The sequence below is a fragment of the Tauraco erythrolophus genome, chromosome 17, assembly GCF_009769465.1.
Source record: "Tauraco erythrolophus isolate bTauEry1 chromosome 17, bTauEry1.pri, whole genome shotgun sequence".
Classification (NCBI taxonomy): domain Eukaryota; kingdom Metazoa; phylum Chordata; class Aves; order Musophagiformes; family Musophagidae; genus Tauraco; species Tauraco erythrolophus.
In genome coordinates this window covers 14293099-14312398 of record NC_141481.1, presented here as the reverse complement: position 1 = coordinate 14312398, position 19300 = coordinate 14293099, and the positions used below count along the sequence as shown (strand labels likewise).

At 59.0% G+C, this 19300-nt stretch overlaps 1 protein-coding gene across 1 annotated transcript in view; it reads right to left on the bottom strand.

Annotated features, from left to right (window-relative positions):
• The window catches only part of GRID2IP (Grid2 interacting protein), a 35730-nt gene that overhangs the window by 5374 nt on the left and 11056 nt on the right, over positions 1–19300 (bottom strand). The window contains 14 exon segments of the mRNA XM_086622500.1: positions 334–411; positions 1903–1990; positions 3225–3638; positions 3871–4196; positions 4560–4677; positions 5041–5138; positions 6964–7060; positions 8075–8115; positions 8992–9146; positions 11318–11501; positions 12984–13078; positions 14323–14392; positions 14790–14875; positions 16104–16358. Coding sequence (XP_086478626.1) covers positions 334–411; positions 1903–1990; positions 3225–3638; positions 3871–4196; positions 4560–4677; positions 5041–5138; positions 6964–7060; positions 8075–8115; positions 8992–9146; positions 11318–11501; positions 12984–13078; positions 14323–14392; positions 14790–14875; positions 16104–16358 — 2105 coding nt within the window.

Below are 19300 nucleotides of genomic sequence, written 5' to 3'. Positions count from 1 at the left end.
AGCGGCACCGACCCTTGGGCAGCGGGCACCAGGGCGGCCCCGCACACCCTCGCTGCCCCACAGAGCCATGCCAGCTCTGCCCCTCTCCTCCCCAGGCCAGTGAGTCACATCCCAGCACTGACCTTTCCTGTAAAGCCGCCTTCTTGCCCCTGCCCGGGGCTGAGCCCGGCACGGAGGGGCTCTGGGCTGCGGGAACAGCCAGAGCTGTGCTGGGATGGCACTCATGGGACTGTGCTCATGCAGCCTCCTTCCTTTTACCTTTCCAGTTCTCTACATCCCCGGTCCCATCTCTGGGCCTGTTTTGGGGGTACGTTCACCGTGATGTTTACTTACATGTGTTGTAGGCCTTTTTGTGGGACAAAATTTCAACCACGTCTTTCTTTTTAAAGTTTTCAGGCATGAGAGTTGGCTCTGGAAGAGAAACTGAAAGATTTAATCATGGGTAAGGACAGGCTCAGCCAGCTCCAGCAGGAAGAAAACTGTCCTGAAAACAGTGAAACCATGAATGAAAGAGGAGAACTGATGCTTTGCACACAGCAATGGCTCCGGGAATCCTTGAATTCTGCGATTCAAAGATCTCCTCAATGGAGGACTCAGTTGGAGCTGAAAAAGGCAAAACGAGAGGTGAAACACACAGAAAATCCCAGACTGCCAGAAACATCCCCAAAAAACAGCCCCTGAGAAGAATCCCATTTCATCCCACTTCCTCTGCCAGTCCTGTCTGTATCTGCCTGCTCTAGCTTAGCTCTGCCCACGTGCAGAGGATCGCAGAACGGTTTGGGTTGGAAGGGACCCCGAAGATCATCCAGTTCCAACCCCCCTGCCATGGGCAGGGACACCCTCCACTACACCAGGTTGCCCAAAGCCCCATCCAACCTGGCCTTGAACACTGCCAGGGATGGGGCAGCCACAGCTTCTCTGGGTGACCTGTTCACATCACGTTCCTCGCAGGAGAGCTGCGACATCCCACCAGCATTTTACTTTTCCCAGTGTAAATGGGGCAGCCGCGCTGCCCCATATGTCCGCTCGGGCAGGAGTGCACCCTGGTCACCCCACACCCCGGCCACCCCCTGCCATGCAGGGTGACCACCGCGGCCATCGCCACTCCGCACCCCCAGCCCAGACCCGCTCCCTGGGTCTGCAGTGCCCGGGAGCTGCGATGGGTGGGTGGGTGGGTCTGCAGGGGACCCCCATTCGAGAGCAGTGGCATGGCTGCGCTGGCAGGGAGCTACAGACTCTGTTAGTGGGTTTGGGGGGAGCCAACTTCTGGTGTTTGTAAAAAGTGTTGCTTGCGGTGCCCTCTATGGACAGAGAAACGTTTTCACGGCTTTTTCAGGGCTGAGTTCTCAAAGCCACAGAGCTGCAATTCGCTTCCGAATTTGCAGCGGTTCCTGCTACGGCAGCACGACCTGGCATCGGCGCGTGCCAACGGCCCGGCCGGCTGCCCGTGCTGCCCGCACCGTGCCAAGCAGAGGCTCTGCACAGCTCCTTACGATACGTGGTGCAGGTTTCAGCTTCTGCTGGGTTGCAGCCCAGGCCCCTCGTGGCACTGGGGCATTCCTGGCAGAATGGGCACGGCCGGGCACGGCACTGGGAGAGCTGGAAGCGGCGCTGAGCGCAACAGGGAGTGAAACCCCCCAGCTGAGTTTCACTGCCCCGGTCGGCTGACGTGCGGAGAGAAAACAGATAACGGCAGCGAAGAAAATTAAGGGAGATAGTGAAACCATCTCCACCTTAATGATCCGCCGTGCCACCAGCCACAAAATCCTGAGTATGAGTGAACTGTGTGCCATGGGTGATGGTAGGACCAGGCATCACCTCGCTGCCCACCAAGCCCCCGTTCCTCCCAGCACCCCGGTCCCCCGCCAGTACCAGGACCTGCTCTGGGGCTCAGGTACTTACTCGTAGGCTTCTGCGTCCCAAAGTGCAGCTCCAGGTCGAGGTATTTGACCATATCGCTCAGCTTGTCGTAATCCGAGTCTTCCCCGAGCTGCAGGAGGAGGGAAAGTCAGGAGCCGTGGTGGCACAGGGGACAGCCTGGCACTGCCCGCCTGTGCTGGGCCACCCTCCCTCTGCCCTGCACTGAGCTCTGCGTCCCAAGGAGAAAGCAGGACGGGCTGGTGGCACTGCCCTGTGGCTGGAAACTCCGCTGTTACAAACCCCGCACAGAAACCGGAGCCCGGGGAACCGTTCAGCTCTGCAGAGGCAGTTTCTACACGAGTGCTAAGCCCGTCTGGTGGGACCTGTTCTCTTCTCAGAAGAAAGGAAGAGACCCAGAGATTCGCCCCATCCGCATTTCCTCGCACCCTGCAGCTGCTGGCACTGCCCCACGGATTCCTTTAGCTTCTGACACAGCTGGAATCCTTCAGAGCAGTACTGCTCTTCACTGCTGCTTGGGCACGCTTCCTTTACTGAAGGACAAAGGAGCAATTTCAGAAACTTCAGGAATTTTTTTGCATCAAAAGAATCACTGTGAAGAAGCACCGTGCTCTCCGGAGTGCCGGCAAGAGGGACCTGCGGGATTTCCAGTGCTTGCACAGGCGGGTGCCTGTGGTACTGGGAGGTGGTCCCTCCTCTCCCCTCTACCTGCTCAGGGCATGAAGAACACAGCCCATCTGAGCACATTCATCATCACGAGGGACACAGAGGTGGACACGAATCTCCAGGGAGGCTGGCTTCTCCACCTCTGGCGTTCTGCATCACTTTAAGCCCATGATGCCAAAAGATTTTCACATCTAGTCTCACTCCTCGCCTCTGCTTCTGTCCTCCAGCGACCTCCTCTACCTCGGTGCTCTCCCCATCGCTCGGCTTTCAACCATCCTCATGGTTTCCCACTGATAAAACCTCCTACGGCTCCTGCTTATGTCAACCCACAGGAAAGCAGGGGCTGCCCAGGATGCTGCAGTAAAAACAGCATTTCAGACGCCTTCCAGAGCCTCTTCTCATCCCAGCAGTTTTGGTCCAAACAATCAAAAGGATGAACAGAAATACGAGGCTTTCTGTCACATGGCATCTTCAGAGTCCATTCCTTTGGCCGAGGCACTGAACGTCTGGCCCACCAAGAGGTCAAGACACGATGCCCCGGGGAGGGGACAGCCCCCAGTTCTCTGGGCAGGGAGGAGGGCAGTGCCCACAGATGCTCCCACCGACCTGCGCAGCCTCGGCACAGGCAACTGCGGTTTGGGCCCTGGCCCCCCACCCCGCTCCCCCCTCCCGGGTCATACCTGCCCCCAGATGGTCCCTTCCGAGTTCTCCACCTGCTCCCACCGCAGCCTCTTGACGCTCATGTGGTTGGACTCGCTCCTGCAGTGCAGCAGCCCCCGGTGCAGGGGGGGTGCGCAGGGCACCGGGGGGGGTGGCGGCGGGGGCGGTGGGGGTGGGATGGGGTGCAGGTGGCTGACGAGGGATTTGGGGGCAGGCGACGTGGTGGCTTTTGGGGCTTCTGCCTTGGTGGGGATGGTCTGGGGGTCATGGAACTGCAGGGGGGGGGGTGGTGGTGGGGGGCTGAGCGGTGGAGGGGGGATGTGGTCTGAGAGCGTGGAGTAGGTCAGGGAGCTGCCCTCGTCGCTGCTGCTGATGTACTCGCTGCTGCTGACGTCGTTGGTGACATAGCTGCCCTGGTCATCGTGGAAACTCATCTGGGTGAGGGAGAGAGGAGAGGCTGAAGGTGGCACCTCATCCTCCACCCACCCAGCCCTGCAGGGGGGTCCTGCTGCAGAGCAGGGCAGCCCATGGCCCCCTCTACCACCCACAGAGCCCGGACATGTCCCCAGAGGCTCCGCACCCTTCCCAGGGAGCTGCAGACTGCATGGTGGGTGCTCCATGGCCAGGACAAAGACCCTGCACCGAGCCACCCCGGCTCACGCTCACCTCCTCATAGTCGTTCTCCGGGGTGAGGAAATCATCCACGATGGTGACCCGGTGTCCCAGCTGCTCGCTAAGGGCGTCCAGGAATCGGTCGGTGTCGCGGCTGCGCGGGGGCCTGGAGAAGGTGAAGAGCTTCTTCCGTCGTGAGATGGGGCTGAGCGGGTAGTCCCGGTGCTGGGGGGACGGGGCAGGGCTGCTGTCGAGGCTGACGTAGGGGTTGGACTCGGTGCTGCTCGGGGAGGCCACGCTGCTGTGCAGGCGGTAGTAGCACTGCTGGGTGGCCAGAGCCTCGCTCGGCCACGAGATCGCCATCCCCGGCTTGCGAGCACCTGCGGGACACAGCAGTGCCAGGGGGGTGCTGCACCGGGTGCTCCCCGCAGCCCCCCAGCACCGCGCTGAACGTGATGGAGATAACGGTGCCACCTGCAGAGAGCAGAGCACCCCGGGGCAGTGCCCTGCGCTGCACAGCGGGCACTGGGATCCCGTGGGATTCGCCATCCCACGTGCTCCTCCTGCAGATGTGGTTTTGCAGGAGCCATCGCTGGGCTCACGCGTGGCACCGTCACTGCTTCCTTAGAAAACAGCGTTGGGAGAAACGTGTCTCCCCCTCCGCCTGCCTGCCCAGCACCACCCGCCGGCACCCGGGACCCCCCAAAACTGCCTCTCTCCCGCCGCGGGCAGCCGGGCGCTACCTGCAGCGTGTGCCAGCTCCGGGGCCGGAGGCGATGCTTTGTGCAGGGCAGCGCTGCCCATCTTGCTGGCGAAGCTGCTGATCAGACGGTTTTCTAACTCTGCGTAGACAGCCGACATCTGGAATGAAAAGGGCAAAGAGTTGTTGTCGGTGCCCGAATCCAGACGGGGCTCGTGGGGAACGACGCCCTGGGGACAGGACAGCCCCCACGGACCCGACAGCCCCAGTCTCGTACTCTGTAAAGGAGCACGTGCCCAAGCCAAGGCTGCTCTGCCTTCTCGGAGCCTCCCGAGAGCCCCTCGCTGTCCACCACCAGCAGGCACTTACACACGGACACATCCTGCCCCGTTCCCTTTTTCCTGCTTTCCACCATTAACACGGAAGGACCCAAGTCACCGACCCTCCCCGGGAACGCATCGGTCCCGCACACGTCGGCAAAGCTCTTCCCAAGGCCGCCCCCACCCAGCCCCGTGAGGTCCCACCATTTTGGGGTTGGGTGTCTCCGGGAGGGACGTGCCATCACCAGCCTGTCTCTCTCCAGGGATGAGGCGAACTGGGACCTCCACGGTATCGCTCTGGCCTGCGGGGAAGGAAGAGATGAGCCAGTGAGGAGCTGCTCCTCCTGCCCCGGGGCTCCCGACGGTGCTGGCCCGAGGTGTCGCCAGCTCCTGCCGGGACCCGGAGCCGGGCGGCAGCAGGAGTCACCCAGCAGCAAAGCATGGCGCGTGATAGAACACAAGCACAGCTGAGACAAAATCCTCCTCTGCCTTGCCCTTTACCTCTCCATTTGCAGTTTCTTTATAAAATGAGAATATTATTTATCTCTCAGTCTACCCAACTAAAGGTTTGGAAGCTGCCTATAAACCTTCACACCGGAGCAGCGCTGCGACCGCGCCGTGGTCCCTCGGCAGTGCCGCAGACGCGGGGACCGCGCCGAGCGAGGAGTTCCCATCCGAGCGTTTCGGGGAAGGGACGTTATCGGGGCACACGCAGGCGTTCGCACCACGTCGGGAACTCTCCAGGCATCAGGATGCTGCAGGGCCACGGGTGTTTCTTTTTTTTGGTATCTTTTCCTTCAGCCTCCCTGGCAGGTGCTGGACACCGGGACAGCCAGGGTCACCACGCAAGGCAAAAAACTTCCCAAAATCTGGTCTGTTGGGTCGCAGATGCCCAGGCAGCACCGGCCGCCCTAGCGGTGTCCCCTGAGATGGGGCTCTGCTGGGGACACAGGAGGGAGGGAGGTCTGGGCCCCTGCGAAGGCACGAGGGCACTCACTGGGATGAGGCTGATTTGACCAGCTCCAAATGAAACTGCATTTTTCCAGTTACATCCACGGAGAGCTCCTGCTCAGAGGTTAATGGCTGGAGGCTGGCTGAGCTCTGAGACACCTCCAGACCCCCGATTTATCTCCAAGGGGGTGTGAAGGGCAGCGGGAGGAAGCACTCTGCAATCCCTGCCCTTCCTGAGCTGCTGGAGGGCAGGTCGAATGGGTCCATGTTCCCTCCAGCCACAATATTCCCACCCAGCAGTCAGGGCCAGGCTGGGCACTGGGGCAGGCAGAGTTCCGGAGAGCCCCACGGAGCAGCTCCGCTCACCCCGGTGCCAAACTGGAGCCACGTGCTCGGAGTCCAACGGTGAACAGCAACAAAGGCAGACCCCAGGATGGAGACAGCTGCCTGTAACAGGACGGGCTCTGGAGTGGGGCCCCCAGTGGGAACAGGACGTGCACCCCCCACACACATCACCTCCCTCTCCAGGACTGAGGAACGTTGTGAGTTTTTTGCAAAGAAATGGTTTGTGCAGGGAGGTGAGCTGGGGGCAGCCGGGGCAGGATGCAGTGTGAGGTTTGCACGACAGTTCACGGGCTGCTCTGCCCTTTCTGCAGGGCAGCTGAGGACACGGCTTCTCCCTCGCAGCTGGCGAACATCTGCCCGGGCGAGCGGCTTCCCTCCAGTGTACCCAGCTGGCGGCCACTCTCCGTGCTCTGACTGCAACCAGGAATGCTTCTTGGAGGCAAGTTAGAGGATCTACCCCGGGAAATGTCCCCGGCAGCTGAGGAGCACCACAGATGCTGTTTGCCCTCTGAATTTGATGGTGTCCAAACAAGGAAGGTAGAAACTGCAGCCCGGACCAGCAGCATCAGTTCACGTCTGAGCAGTGCAAGGGATTGGAAACAACGTTCAGCCTCAGCCCAAGTGGTTTCTTATTGGAATGGCTTATTTAACTGGTTCTAAAAACATGGATTTCCAGTCAAAGCCTCTGTGCTGGCTCTACGCTCACCTGCATCTTGTCCCACCGCTCGTGCTGAGGAATGGGTCAGAGTTTTGGCTCGGGCAGAGCAGCAGTGCGGTACAGGCACAGCCACGGGGACCCAGCTCCCTCCTGCGCAGCCCCCAGGCACCCACCTGCTGCCCCCCCTTCATCAGGGCGGGGGGTTCGAAGGCTTCCCCGGCACAAGGAGGCCCCTCGAACGGAGCTGCGGTAGCGGTCCTCTGCTTCTGGCTCAGCTGCAGCAGAAAACACCCTTTGTAAGGCATTGCTGGTGTGTGCCGGGCCCCCCAGCACCCCCATTCCTCTTCGCCATGACACAGGGCTCCCCTGGGCCCGTGGGACTCTCTCTGAGCCCCACACTCGACCGTCCCCCTGGGTAGCCACAGCCCATCCTCGTGCTGGCCCCGGGGAGCAGAGTGGGTTGCAAATGCTCCCGCCAGCACGGGGCGGGGGGATGGATGGGATGTGCAATTGCTTTTTCCAGCAGGATTGGCATCCACCAGCTTATGGTGCCTGGGAAACTCCAGCCCTGAGCCAGGCTGGTCCAGCGGGACCTGGCCAACTCCTTCCTGCCCTCGAGGGACAAGAGTTGGGGCCAGCACTGAAATGCTGCCTGGCAGAACCACTTTATCTGGTGGATTGGTCCATGTGCATTCAGCGTGGCAGCTCGGGGAGGCTCAGACACACAGCAGGATGAAGATACCAGAGCATCAGTCTCCGCGGTATCCGACAGACCAATGGTTGGACAGCCCGACACACACAAACATCAGAGATTGCCACCGAGTTTGGAAGAAGCCCAGATGAAGGACTAACCCCAATTCAGAGATCTCTGGCCATTGCGTGGGCACATGTCGTGCACTGGAACAACCTGAACTTCACATGGTCAGAGATGCCCCTTTCACCTGAGAAGCTGAAAGGAGCCAGGGACCAGCCTGTGACCCGGGAACAACTGTCCGAGACAGCCAGGTCCTGGGGGATTTACTCCCGGGCTTTGTTCCTCTGCCGTGGCCGGGGATACCGGCGTGGTATTCCTGAAATACAGCTGCAAACTGCAAATGCATCGGCTTCCCTCTGAGCTCTTCCAAAGTTTATAAACTAATTTTAGGGTCTAAGGTGCTGGGAATACACCACACATTAGGTAGCTTGGGCCACGATTCTGCACACACAAAAGCCGTGGTAATTGAGAGTGCAAATTGGGTGAGCAAATATCCCACAGCTTTCCGTGCACGGCAGGAGTATTTGCACCGGGACTTGGAGCTGGTTCTCCCTGCGAGGGAAAGGCTGTGCTAAAATAACTGTGCTCCTAAATAACTGTGCTCCTAAATAACTGTGCTCCTCCAGAAGGCTCTCTCCAAGCAACTCCTCCTTTACCTACGTTGAGTCTATAATGAACACATCAACGCAATGTAAATAGAAGAATTTGGAAGCAATTAAGAAGCCCAAATCCAAAGGTGACGACATCTCACTCCAAACTTGCCCTCACTTTTCTGCTGTCTGACTGCACAGCCCATAATCCTCAGCAAACCGCCGCTGGCTTTGCGCTGCCGCGACCGCAGGCGATGGCGAGGGGAGAGGCGAACCGGGGAGGAGGAGGATGGCCAGCTGCCTTCCGAGCCTCTTTGGGAGCGTGGCGCTGCCGGGCAGGCGTGGTACTGCCAGGGAACCCACGCTCCCCACTGCCTCCAACCACGGACACCTGCGTCCATCACTGCCAAGCATCCCGAGGAACACTGAACACTGCCAACATCACTTTGACCTGAACGCTGCCCTTAACCCACCTATTCCCTTTCAGGACTTCTAACAACCCGAGCAGCTTCCCAAAGCCCCCGCCACGAGCCAGGTGCCATTTCTCCTCCCAGCGCAGTTTCCTTCCATAACTACACATCTCCATGGTACGAAAAGGTGACATCCCACATGACATCTACAGATCAACCTCATCGGGCACAGGGGCTGGAAACTCCGTGGCGCTGCCCTACGTCCCGCGCAGCCGCCCTGTCCACGCGGGCAGCGTGTGGGCAGGAGCCGGGCAGGGCAGAGCTGCAGCCGCTGCCCCTGGGCAGAGCTGCCTGCTCCATCGCCGCCCCAGCGCGATGCACCGAGGTCCCTGGGGAGCCGGTGGGACACGGCGTGTCCGTGCCGGAGCGCAGGGGCTTTCCTCTCACCTGCCAAGGACTTGTAACCAAGAAACCTGGCAATCTTTTGCTGGCAGTGCTCCTGCTCTTCATACGTCAGCAGCTGGTAGATAAACTGCCAAATGACTTGCTTGGCCGGTGTGTCCAGCACCGGGTACACATCCACAATGAGAGTGTCAATATTCCTGCAAAATCGGAAAGAGAGGGCTGGGCAGCGAGCGCATCCCTACGGCACAGCCCCACCACGCCGCTTCCCTGCCTGCCTCCACCCGGGTCTCAGCTGCCGGGCTCGCCGCGGAGCCTTTGGCACAATCGGAGCGTTTCCGAGCAGAGGTGCCAGGCTGCGAACAAGGGACTGAGTCCTTTGGGAAGCGGAGCTGTGCAGCTGGTGCTAACGGGGAGAGCAAACTCCTGGGGACCAGCAACACCTGACAGCCGGGTATAAAACCTGGTTTGTGAGTCAGGCAGGGTGTCTGGGGTGGAGGAGCACCAGGGAGCAGAGGTATGCTCTGGGAAGACCTGAATTTTGGCCAGAAGCAGGTAAGCAGGCTCGGGGAGAAATGTACTGGAGAGGGTGGCTGGGCTGGCAGCCTCACTGGGCTGAGGGCTCGGGCTCAGGCTCAGGTTGGCTCTGTGGCAAGCAGAAATGGTGAAAGGGCTGTTGAGACTAGCAGGGCTGAGCACCTGATTTGGTGAGGATGATAAAGCAGCCTGGGGCAGGAGGGCTGTCCTGGGTCAGAGAGCTAAAGTCAGGCTGCTTTTCTACTGAGAAACTGAGGCAGGGATGTTGGGTTAATGCTTGTTGCAACTATTGCATCCTTCATGTAGAAGTAATAGTAGGAACCAGTGAGTGTAGTGAGGCACTGGAACAGGTTGCTCAGAGAAGTTGTGGCTGCCCCATCCCTGGAAATGTTCCAGGCCAGGTTGGATGGGGCTTTGAGCAACCTGGTGTAGTGGAGGGTGTCCCTGCCCATGGCAGGGGGGTTGGAACTAGATGATCTTTGAGGTCCCTTCCAACCCAAACCCTTCTGTGATTCCATGATTTGCTGCTGGGAAATGCTGATGTCTGCATGCTGTGGTGGCAAGCAACATAAGCTTAATGTTTGGGGATTTCCCTCCTTGTTGGAGCAGTTTGAGGTCACAGCTGGCCTGTCTGGGACAGGCATGCAATTAGGTCATGATGAATTATTGTTAAACGGAGCAGTGGCCTCTGCGTTGAGCCATCTGGGGCAGCTACAGGCAAAATGAGATGGCTGGAGGAGAGGGTGGGCACACTGGTGCCCCGCTGCACCTTGCTCCCTGCAGCTGGCAGCGCTGGGGCCGGCAGCACCGACAGCCCCCAGTAAAACACTGTGGGGAGACCAAGGCACATGTGCTGCCCTGCACTGGGAGGGCACCTGGGGACTGGCACATGGCACTGGGGTTCCCATCTCTGTGCCACTGAGCAAGAGCAAGCACTCTGGTCAGGTTGGGTCAGCATTTCCCAGCTGCAGACCCTGAGGACTGGATTTGCTCCTGCAGATGCTGCTCCTGGGGCTGAAGTGCCTGACTGGGGACTGCTGTGAAGCCATGTGGCATCAGGAGAGTGCAAAGCAACGGATTCTGCTTCACTGGGGTAGTGTCGGTGATCTCAGGGCCTCGCGAGGGTCTGCTCAGCTGGTGCCAGGGGGTTTACATAGCTGGGGTCTGGCTGCTGCATCCAGAGCCGTGTGGCACCTGGGCTCCTGAGGAGCAGCCGGGCAGCCTGGCTCGGTCAGCTCAGCCGCTGCAAGAAGAGGCAGCAAGCATCTCCCAGTGCCTGGAGGGATGGCTTATCCACAACAGCATGGAAAGGAAAAGATCAAGGTCACTACTGAACACTTCAAGGCTGCCAGGGGGTCAGTTCAGACCATTGCAGCAGGGTGGGGAGGATGTGCTCCATTGCAGGACGAGGGCTCTGCCAGCCACAGCTGTTCCCATGCCAAGGGAATGCTGCAGCCAAGATGCTGAGAGGAACAAGAAGACAAGGATGAAACACTGAAAGAGGTGAAACAGGATCTGCAGCTGTCGGGGACAGCCAGACAGCAAGAGAGTCTGTGCTGGGAGGGGACCAAGGTCACTACGAGGGACTAAGAGGTGACTGAATTAACCTCAAAAGCTAAAGGGTCTGCCCTGTCCCCGGGCAGGACACCTGATGAGAGTTGGGCTCATGCCCTACGGACACACACAGGGAAATACACAGCTGGGGAACCTGGAGAATGAAATGGCAGCAGAGCTCAGTGCCGACAGCTGAGGTCTGCCTGGAGAGCCACCCTGCCATGGGCATTGCTACCAGCCAGGCACCAGCATCAGAGGAACGGAGCTGCTAACGAGTTACCGATGTTGGAAGAAGCCTTCCAGGGCTTTGCAGACGGTGTAGCGCTCGGGTGGAGTCAGCAGGTGCTCCAGCTGCTGGTTGAAGGTCCTTCCTTGTATCTTGATGCTAGAGGGAAGTATCTCTGCAACCCACTGCAAGGAGGTGAGGGCGGAGGAGGTGCTTGGGGAGTCAGCAGAGTCAGAGTCTGCAAGGTGCAGGTAGAAAGACAAAAGAAAATTCAACAGACAAAGGATCTTAACCATGGTTCAAAGACTTGCCCTGAAACTGGGGGGCAGTCCTGGGGACAGATGGGACAGCTGCACCCGTGCACAATGAGTGCTCCATAGAAACACAAGTCCTGATGTGCTGATACTGGTGTTGTTACCCCAGCAAAAACAGATTTCAGTCGCTGGAAGGCAGCACGGTGGCAAGGTGAAATGGCTCATCTGGAGCTGTGACTGTCCCTGCCTTCCTCCTGTGCTCCGGCCCAGCTGCTCTGCAGCGTGTGGCTGTTCCAGTAGGTCCATGGACCCACTGGAGATGAGCAGGGATGTTTTGACTGGGATGCTCTCTGGGATCTATCTCTCCAGCCATGCTGCTTCTGCACTGTCTGTGAATGTGGGCAGGTGATGTTCCTTCTCTGGCTCTCCAAAGCCTTTGCTTGAGCTTCTGAGCACTTCATGATAATCATTGACTTCAAAAGCAGCACCAGTCAAGGGTCACCTGCGAGGAAACTGTGGCATGAGAGGTCACTTGCTTTGCCACGCTCATCCATGCTGGTCCCTGTGCTGCAGCCCGGCCGCCCCTGCATCGAGCGCAGGGCAGCACGCACGGCTGGGAGGGACCGAGGCTGTGGGATGCACTTATCCCTGTAGGAATATGGCCAAGGAAGCGGGAGCAAAAGCTTCATCTTTTCTTGTTTGTTTTTTTTTGGGGGGGGGGGGGGAACAGTGAAGCAGTTTGAATGCCACTGGCTCTGTACTGCGAAGTAGTGGGGTGCTCAGTTTTGTTTCTAGGGCACGTGCAAACACGTTGGTAACACCGGGCTCCTGACGGGAAGCTCAGGAGAGTCCAATGCTGCTCCGGAGGGAAGAGCCAGTCCCTGATTCCCAGGCCTACACCTTGCAGAGCATCACCCCAACAACACACTGACCCTCCTGCCTCCGCACGGCTCCGGGAGCGCGGCAGTGACCATGCTCTGCCCTGCGCTGCCATCCTGCCCCGCTGCTGAGACTGCACTGGCAACCCCCCGCACCGCCCCAGGCACCCACATCTCCTGCTGACGCGCTCACCAGCAGCGAGCTAAATTATTGATAAGAGCAGCAGTTATTCTGAACAGCACAGCCCGTGCACAACCGTGGGATTTGCACAGCGACCGCGGATGCACAGGGTTGGATTACTTCGGTCAAGTACACGGCACAGACTGCATGGGAAGGACACTGGCGAGGGCTGTCAAGGACAATCATCCAGTAGGATGAACCCTTCTGGAGACCAGCCAAGCCTGAGATTAAGCCTGATCCCACAAAGCAGGCAGCCACGTGCCCTGCGGGAGTAGCCGCTCCCCGGGCAGTGCGTTAAACCTGCTCAGCCTATGGAAGGTGTTTGGCAATTCCCTCCTGTGCAGGGAATTCCAGAGCCAGCGTGGGGTTTCTGCCGCTCCAGGCCCTCTCCTTCCCCGCGCTCTTACCGTTGGAGAAGTTGACGATCCCCTCTTCCACCACCAAGGTGGGCATCGCCCCGCTGCCCTGCAGCATCGACACCACCTTGTCGTGGGAGCAGTTCCTGCGGGGCACAGGAGAGTGGGGATCAGCAGGTCAGGCAGCAGCTCTCGGAAGAGCCAGGGGGAGATGGAGTCTGCAGCTGCCTTTGTTTATTTTGTAAAAAAAGTCTAAAAAGTCTCATGTTGCTGCTCGGAGCCAGGCGCCGCTGTGGCTCCCTGGGACTTGCCATCTCTGCTGGGCTTTAGCTGTGCTGCTCAGAAAAGCCTCTCTGCAGGAGAGCCTGGCTCATGCCCTGGGACTGGGCTCTTGGTGGTGCTGGCAGTAAGGGATAAGGGCAGGGCATGCCTGTGGGTGCCCACGGAGCCGGTATGGCACACGGAGCCAGCGCTGCTTTAAGCTACGCTCAGACCCAGAAGATGAACTTTCCATTTAAATGATACAGTGCTGTGGGCCTCTCCTCGCCTGCCCTAATTCTGAAAAGAAAATACAAGGTGGATGTAAAATGTATTTTTGTAGGCAAAAAAAAAAAAAAAAATCTTGGTGTGCCCTTGGAGAAGGGTGCAGGCCAGCCTGGGACAGTGCCTGCCAGAACACCGGCTCGGAGGACAATCGGTCTCCTCTATTTTCTGGCAATGCTGCATCAGCCAACAGTCTGCTGGATCAGCTGAAATGCGAGAACCTGAGCCTGGACAGAAGCAGCATCAGATGTTTAACCTTTAAATATTCATCACTCCCTCTTCTCGTGTGGCCTCTTCTAACCCTTTGCTCTCACTTTTTGCGTGGAAAGACCAACCCGAGGAAATACGGGCCGCTGCACGCTCAGCTCTGGTTTGATGGCTTTTGTCGTGCACAAATCATATATAGAATTAACTTCAGGGTGGAAATGCCATTGCCCAGGTGGCTTTAAACTTATGATCCCACTCTGGGAGTGATCTGGGGGCTGGTGCTCTGCTCCTTTCCCCAGCAGAGCCCTGGGGATTTAACATGAATGACAACTCAGAGCGGCTCAATTGGGGTCTGCAGGGGGGTTGTAGTCAGGACATCAGTTGTATCTTGTGTGTCATGTGTTGTGCTGGTTATTTGCACAGAGAAGTCAAAGGAAGAGCAGGGATGGAGCCGAAACACTACTCTTAGAGTCAGGTTTTGTAAAAGAATATTAAAGGTGATGTCCCCATGGGGCAAAACCCCTTGTGTGCCTCAGTAGGCAGCTCTCAAGGATGATGACTTGTTCACAAGAGTGACCAAGTGAACACGCATGTGTTTGGCCACTTACCACCCCCGGGACTCTCTTAAAGAGCCTCTTACCTCATGTCCAGACCGTTGAGGAACAGGATCCTGTCTCCAGCTTTGAGAGCAGCCTTCTCAGCCGGGCTCCCTAAATGCACAGGGAACGAGAGGGGCTTTAGCTGGTGGACCCCCTACTTACAGGGATGGGGTCCCTGCCCTGCATCCAGGGACACCCCTGGGGCAGGGCATCCACTGCAGCTGGATTGTCTGGGTGGGCTGGGGCTGTCACTGGGCACAGTGATGCCAGCACCCAGCTGTGTTGGAAACACAAGTGTGATTTCAGACTATTCACTGAACACAGACATTTTCCACCTTTTGAAGGAGGGAGTGCGTAAAGCCAAACTAAACCGTACCAAAGACATGAGCTATTCAACTCGGGGAAACTCGTATTGCTGAGCCTTGTAAAAGTCCCAGGACTGGAAATTTTGAGTTCAGACCAGAGATAAATAAGTGTCTTTGAATCTTGTGGCTGAAGGTTTTCTTACCTGGCAGAACAGACTCGATCCACACCGGGGCATGGCCACGTAGTGTGAAGCCAAAGCTTCTGTTGCCTTTATAAACTCGCACAGTTCTGCAGGTGAAAAAAGTAAACGTGAAATCAGAGCCCAGCAGATGTTTAGTTCTTGTTTCGTTTCCCAGCCCACAGTGCTGAGCCATTGTTGGGGGGAGTGATCCGGGAGGTCCAGACAAGACCATGGGGAGGGCTGGGGGGATGCGGATGCTCTGGAGGCAGGAAGAGATGCTCTGGTTTAGGGGCAGAGCCCCTGAGCACGGCCTCTTGCTCTGCTTTAATTACCAAATTCATCAATCCGCCATCCAGCCCTTCAAAGCCAACCTGTTTTTAGAGCGGACCGTGGGATATAGCTCACACCTTACATCGGCAGAGTAAGAGACAATGTGCTTTAGGGGGCGAAGGTCTTGTAGGCTGATGAGAGAGAAATTAAATTCAGCTCAGAAATTTTGGAAGGAGCATTAGGAAATCTCCCTGCTGGGAAGCTGATTGGAGCTCGGACTTGTTCGCCGCAGGGAGCTGGGGGAAAGTAGCATCACTGAGATCATTTACAACCAGAAAGCCTGTTGTAGAGACCGATCCTACGCTGGCAGGGAGGGAGACTGTGCTGGAACTGGATTTTGGGCAAGTCACACCAAAAATTATCCTGGCAGGAAGGCTGGCAGTGGCCAAACACCCTAGAGATACCAGCTGGAGGCAGGGGAACAGCTTGGGGCATGCCAGTGGCAGCACAGTCCCTCCAGGGAGGGTCCCTGGCTGGGCTGGCAGACCGAGTCTGGCGCCCATGTTCACGAGATGGGGCTGGGAGCAGAGCAGGAGCCAGCGTGGCAGGGCTACCCGGCCCGCCAGGGCTGCTGAGGTCTGGCCAGATGGGCAGTGGGAACTGGGTTAATCCCCTGTGCACCCAGGGTTATCCATCTTTCCGCAGCCACGGCCTCACGCCCAGACACCCGCTAGGGCAGAGTGATACAGCCTGCTCAGCACCTGGGTGCCCTGCATCCCGCTGGCACAGCTAAGCATCCTGCCACCCACCCAGCACAGGAGCCAACACCCCACCCAGAAAGGGTGGCCTGGAGCTGGGACAAGGGTTGCAAATGTGCCCAGCCTTCAAGAGGGGAGAGGTCTTTGTTCTTCCTCAGCCCAGGAGGATCTCACCCACCCTGCACACCAAGAACATCTCCTTTCCCAGTGTCTGCCCCTTTTCTCTGGCATCCCTGCCCCATGCCGCCACCCACGCAAAACCAGATGCTGCTGCTGTGAACTTGAGGGTGTTGAGAAGGGGGGTTACCTGCGGGCAGCCCCCGAGGCCACGTTGCTGGTGATGAGCGAAGTGGTTTTCCGCAGGCTCTTGCTGGTCTCCTCATGGCTTCGGGGCACGGAGCTGGCACGGGTGGAGATGAGGAGCCGCTCCTGGTGGTCCTCGCTCCGGCTGCGCCGCAGCCGATTGCTGTGCTGCTCGCTCTTGGAGCGGCAGAGCTTGCTGATCAGGCTCTGTGACACCACCTCGTCAAACCGCTGCCGGTGCTTCTTGGGGATGAAAATCCTGGAAAAATGAGACAAGGGAGGGGGGTGAGGAGCGGGGTTGGGGCGGTCGTGGCACAGAGCTCCGGATCCAGCCGTACCTGGCAAGGAAAGGTGAGAGCAGCCCTAGCCCCTCGTGCGCTCTTGGCCTCAGTCCTCCCAGAGCTGCAAACGCTGGGGCCAGGGCCACCAGCAATTCTGGGGACACTGTTCGCATCTCCTGCCCCATTCCTTGTATGGCTTCATCGGGACAAGGAGGTCGGACCCCCCCCAACAGCCAGGCGGGAGCCTTGCACCCCTCAGGAGATGCTGGTGCTGCGGGGAAGAGGATGAGCATGGTGACACTGCAGGCAAGGGGACACCACTGGCAACGCGCTCCGTTCCAGGTCACCTCCCCCTGCCCGGTAAGAGCTACGCTGGCAGCAGCCCAGGCAAGGACCCCCGGGACTCTCGGGGGATGCACAGTGGGATCCCAGGAGGGAGCGAGGAGGCGGCATCTGCACCGCTCCCACCCCCGTAACACCAGGAGATGCTTTTTCTTTTCTTTTTCCTTCTGCCGTCACAACAGCGAGGTGCCAACCCCTGCTCACCTGCTCCCACCCTCCCGTTCGCACCTTTGGGGGCTTCTGGAGGAGCTGCTCTCCCCGTGTGTTTCTATAGCAACTCCTCCCATCGCAGCTGCGTTGGCTCGTTAGACAAAACCGTCTCGTGAGGTTCATTAGTGCCCTTCACCTCGTGGCGCACGAGAACGCGCTCCCTACATTAACACAAACTCCGACACTTGCGGCGGAGGAGGGATGGGAGCGTCACTTCCGACTGCCCAGGGGGACTGGGCAAACTGGGAGCTGATGGCAGAGCACCCGGAGCAACTCGCTCCAAGGGGCTGCAGCGTCAGTGCAGGGATGCTGTGATGATGCCGGCTGCTAACGAAGCGTGGCTGGAGAGGCTGGGGCTGGCAGGGGCTCCCATGGGTACCCCCCCATGAGTCTCCCCCGTCCCTTGGGCAACTTTGCCAGAGGATCCCGAAAGCCTGGGTGAAGGCAGAGGAGAAGGAGCGGGAGGCTTCAGACCCCAAATCTCCCAGGACGAGGATGTCCCTACTTCCCCCCCCCCCCGACAAAAGGCAGAACTCAAAATAACAGATGATGCTCAGGCTGAGCAGGAGCAGACGGATCGCGAGCCGTCCCGCGGCTGGCACGCTCATGGAAAGCGTTTGGCGATGATTTAAAATAAGTAACACGTTGGTACAATTCTCAGTCAATTTGTCATTAAGCAGCGACTAGAAAAGAGCAAAATCATGTAAGAAATAGTTGACCCAGCTGTAAGCAATGTATGTAGTAACATTACATTCCCAGCTCCTGCGGGAACGTGGCTGCCACGGCCCTGTGCCAGGGGAGGACGCGGCACGAGGGCAGCAAGTCCCAGCAGCACCCCACGCCTCTGCCCAGGGCTGCGGTCCCCTCCTGCCAGGGAGAAGGCCGGTTCCTTGCAGGCAGAACGAGCACGCTTCCATTAAGTTGGCCAAATTAAGTTGGCCCCGCTGGTTCCAGCAGGACTGTCCCACTTTGCGTGGGCTGACGCACATCGGGGTGGAGGGTGGCAGCTGAATCAGTGGCACAAGGACACGCTGTAAGGCCTCCACCATCAACTGACTCAGTGCTAGGAGTAAAACTGAGCAAGGAGGGGAGCTAAGTGACTGGTAAAAACAATCCCATTAAAGCACGCGATCGTTTCCTTCTGCAAAACCCTCCGAGAGCATTTGCGGTGCAGCCGGGGGAGCCCAGGCTGGCACCGTGCCGCAGCGCTCCCCGATGCCCCGCAGCGCTCCCCGATGCCCCGCAGCTCAGGAGCTGCTGGCGTCCAAACAGCGTGTGCTCAGGGCTGGTCTGTAACGGGGGACCCACCAACAGCAGTGTGTGGGGTGCCATTAGACAGCGCCGATGCCTCAGCCTGTCCGCTGCCCTGGTGCGATGCCACCCATGCAGCACGCACTGGCACAGGACGGATGGTGGCTGGTGCTTAGCAGGAACCCGCGGCTGTCTCTGCAACGCCCTGCTGTCCCGTGGGACAAGCCCAGCTTTGCTGGTCAGCGTGGAGCACAGTGTGCCCACTCTGTTGGCAGAGGTCAGCCTGGGACCAGGGGCAGACACCCCAGCAGCCCCACAGGCTGCACGCACCCGTGGGAGGGCTCGGGAGCCACGCAGCCCTGGCCTCGTGCCTTCAGCTTCCTCTTCCTCCTCCTTGTGTGCTCCAGGCCAGCCCTGGCTCTGTTCCCTGGTGGAAAGGGGATGGGAAAGGCATCCCCAGCCCTGGCTGCTGCAGCCCTGCGCCCGCTCCCCAGCCCCGGTGCACAGACCCTCCTTCGCAGCAGTGTTGGCACTGCTCTTTGGGAGGGCTCCGTCTGCTCTAACACACAAACATGAATTTAGGATGTTTTCCAGGCCAGGAGAGGCCCAGAGTTTAGAAGCTGCTTCGCCTTCGCTCTCTCTCCGAGGCAGCCCGGCCGGGATGGCACCACGGGAAATCATCCGGCAGGAACCCGCCTGCCAGCGCGCCCGTCGCCCGCTGCTCGGCTGGGCGCTGGGGCTCGCTTCGGCAGAGGATGTTCAGCACATCTCGGTCTTTGTCACACTCCCTGTTTTTAGAACTCCCAGGTGGGTCACTGGCAGCTCAGCTGGGGACCTGCCTGTCCCAAGGGCACACGTCCCGCGATGGGTGCCGAGCTCACCCAGATGGTCCTAGCCCGCGCTGGATGCTGAGACCCGCTGGTGCAGGATGCGTCCCCCCAAGCTGGGGAGCAGCAGCGGCTGCAGGTGAAAATAGCCCCAAGTTTGCTCAGAGCTCACGTTCAGCTGGAGCAAGGGGTCCCCGGATCTCGCTCCATCGCACCCCCTGCACCATGCAGCACCCCCGCCCCCCGTCCCCACCACCCATCCCTTTGCTGGGCTCTAGCCACAGAGACAA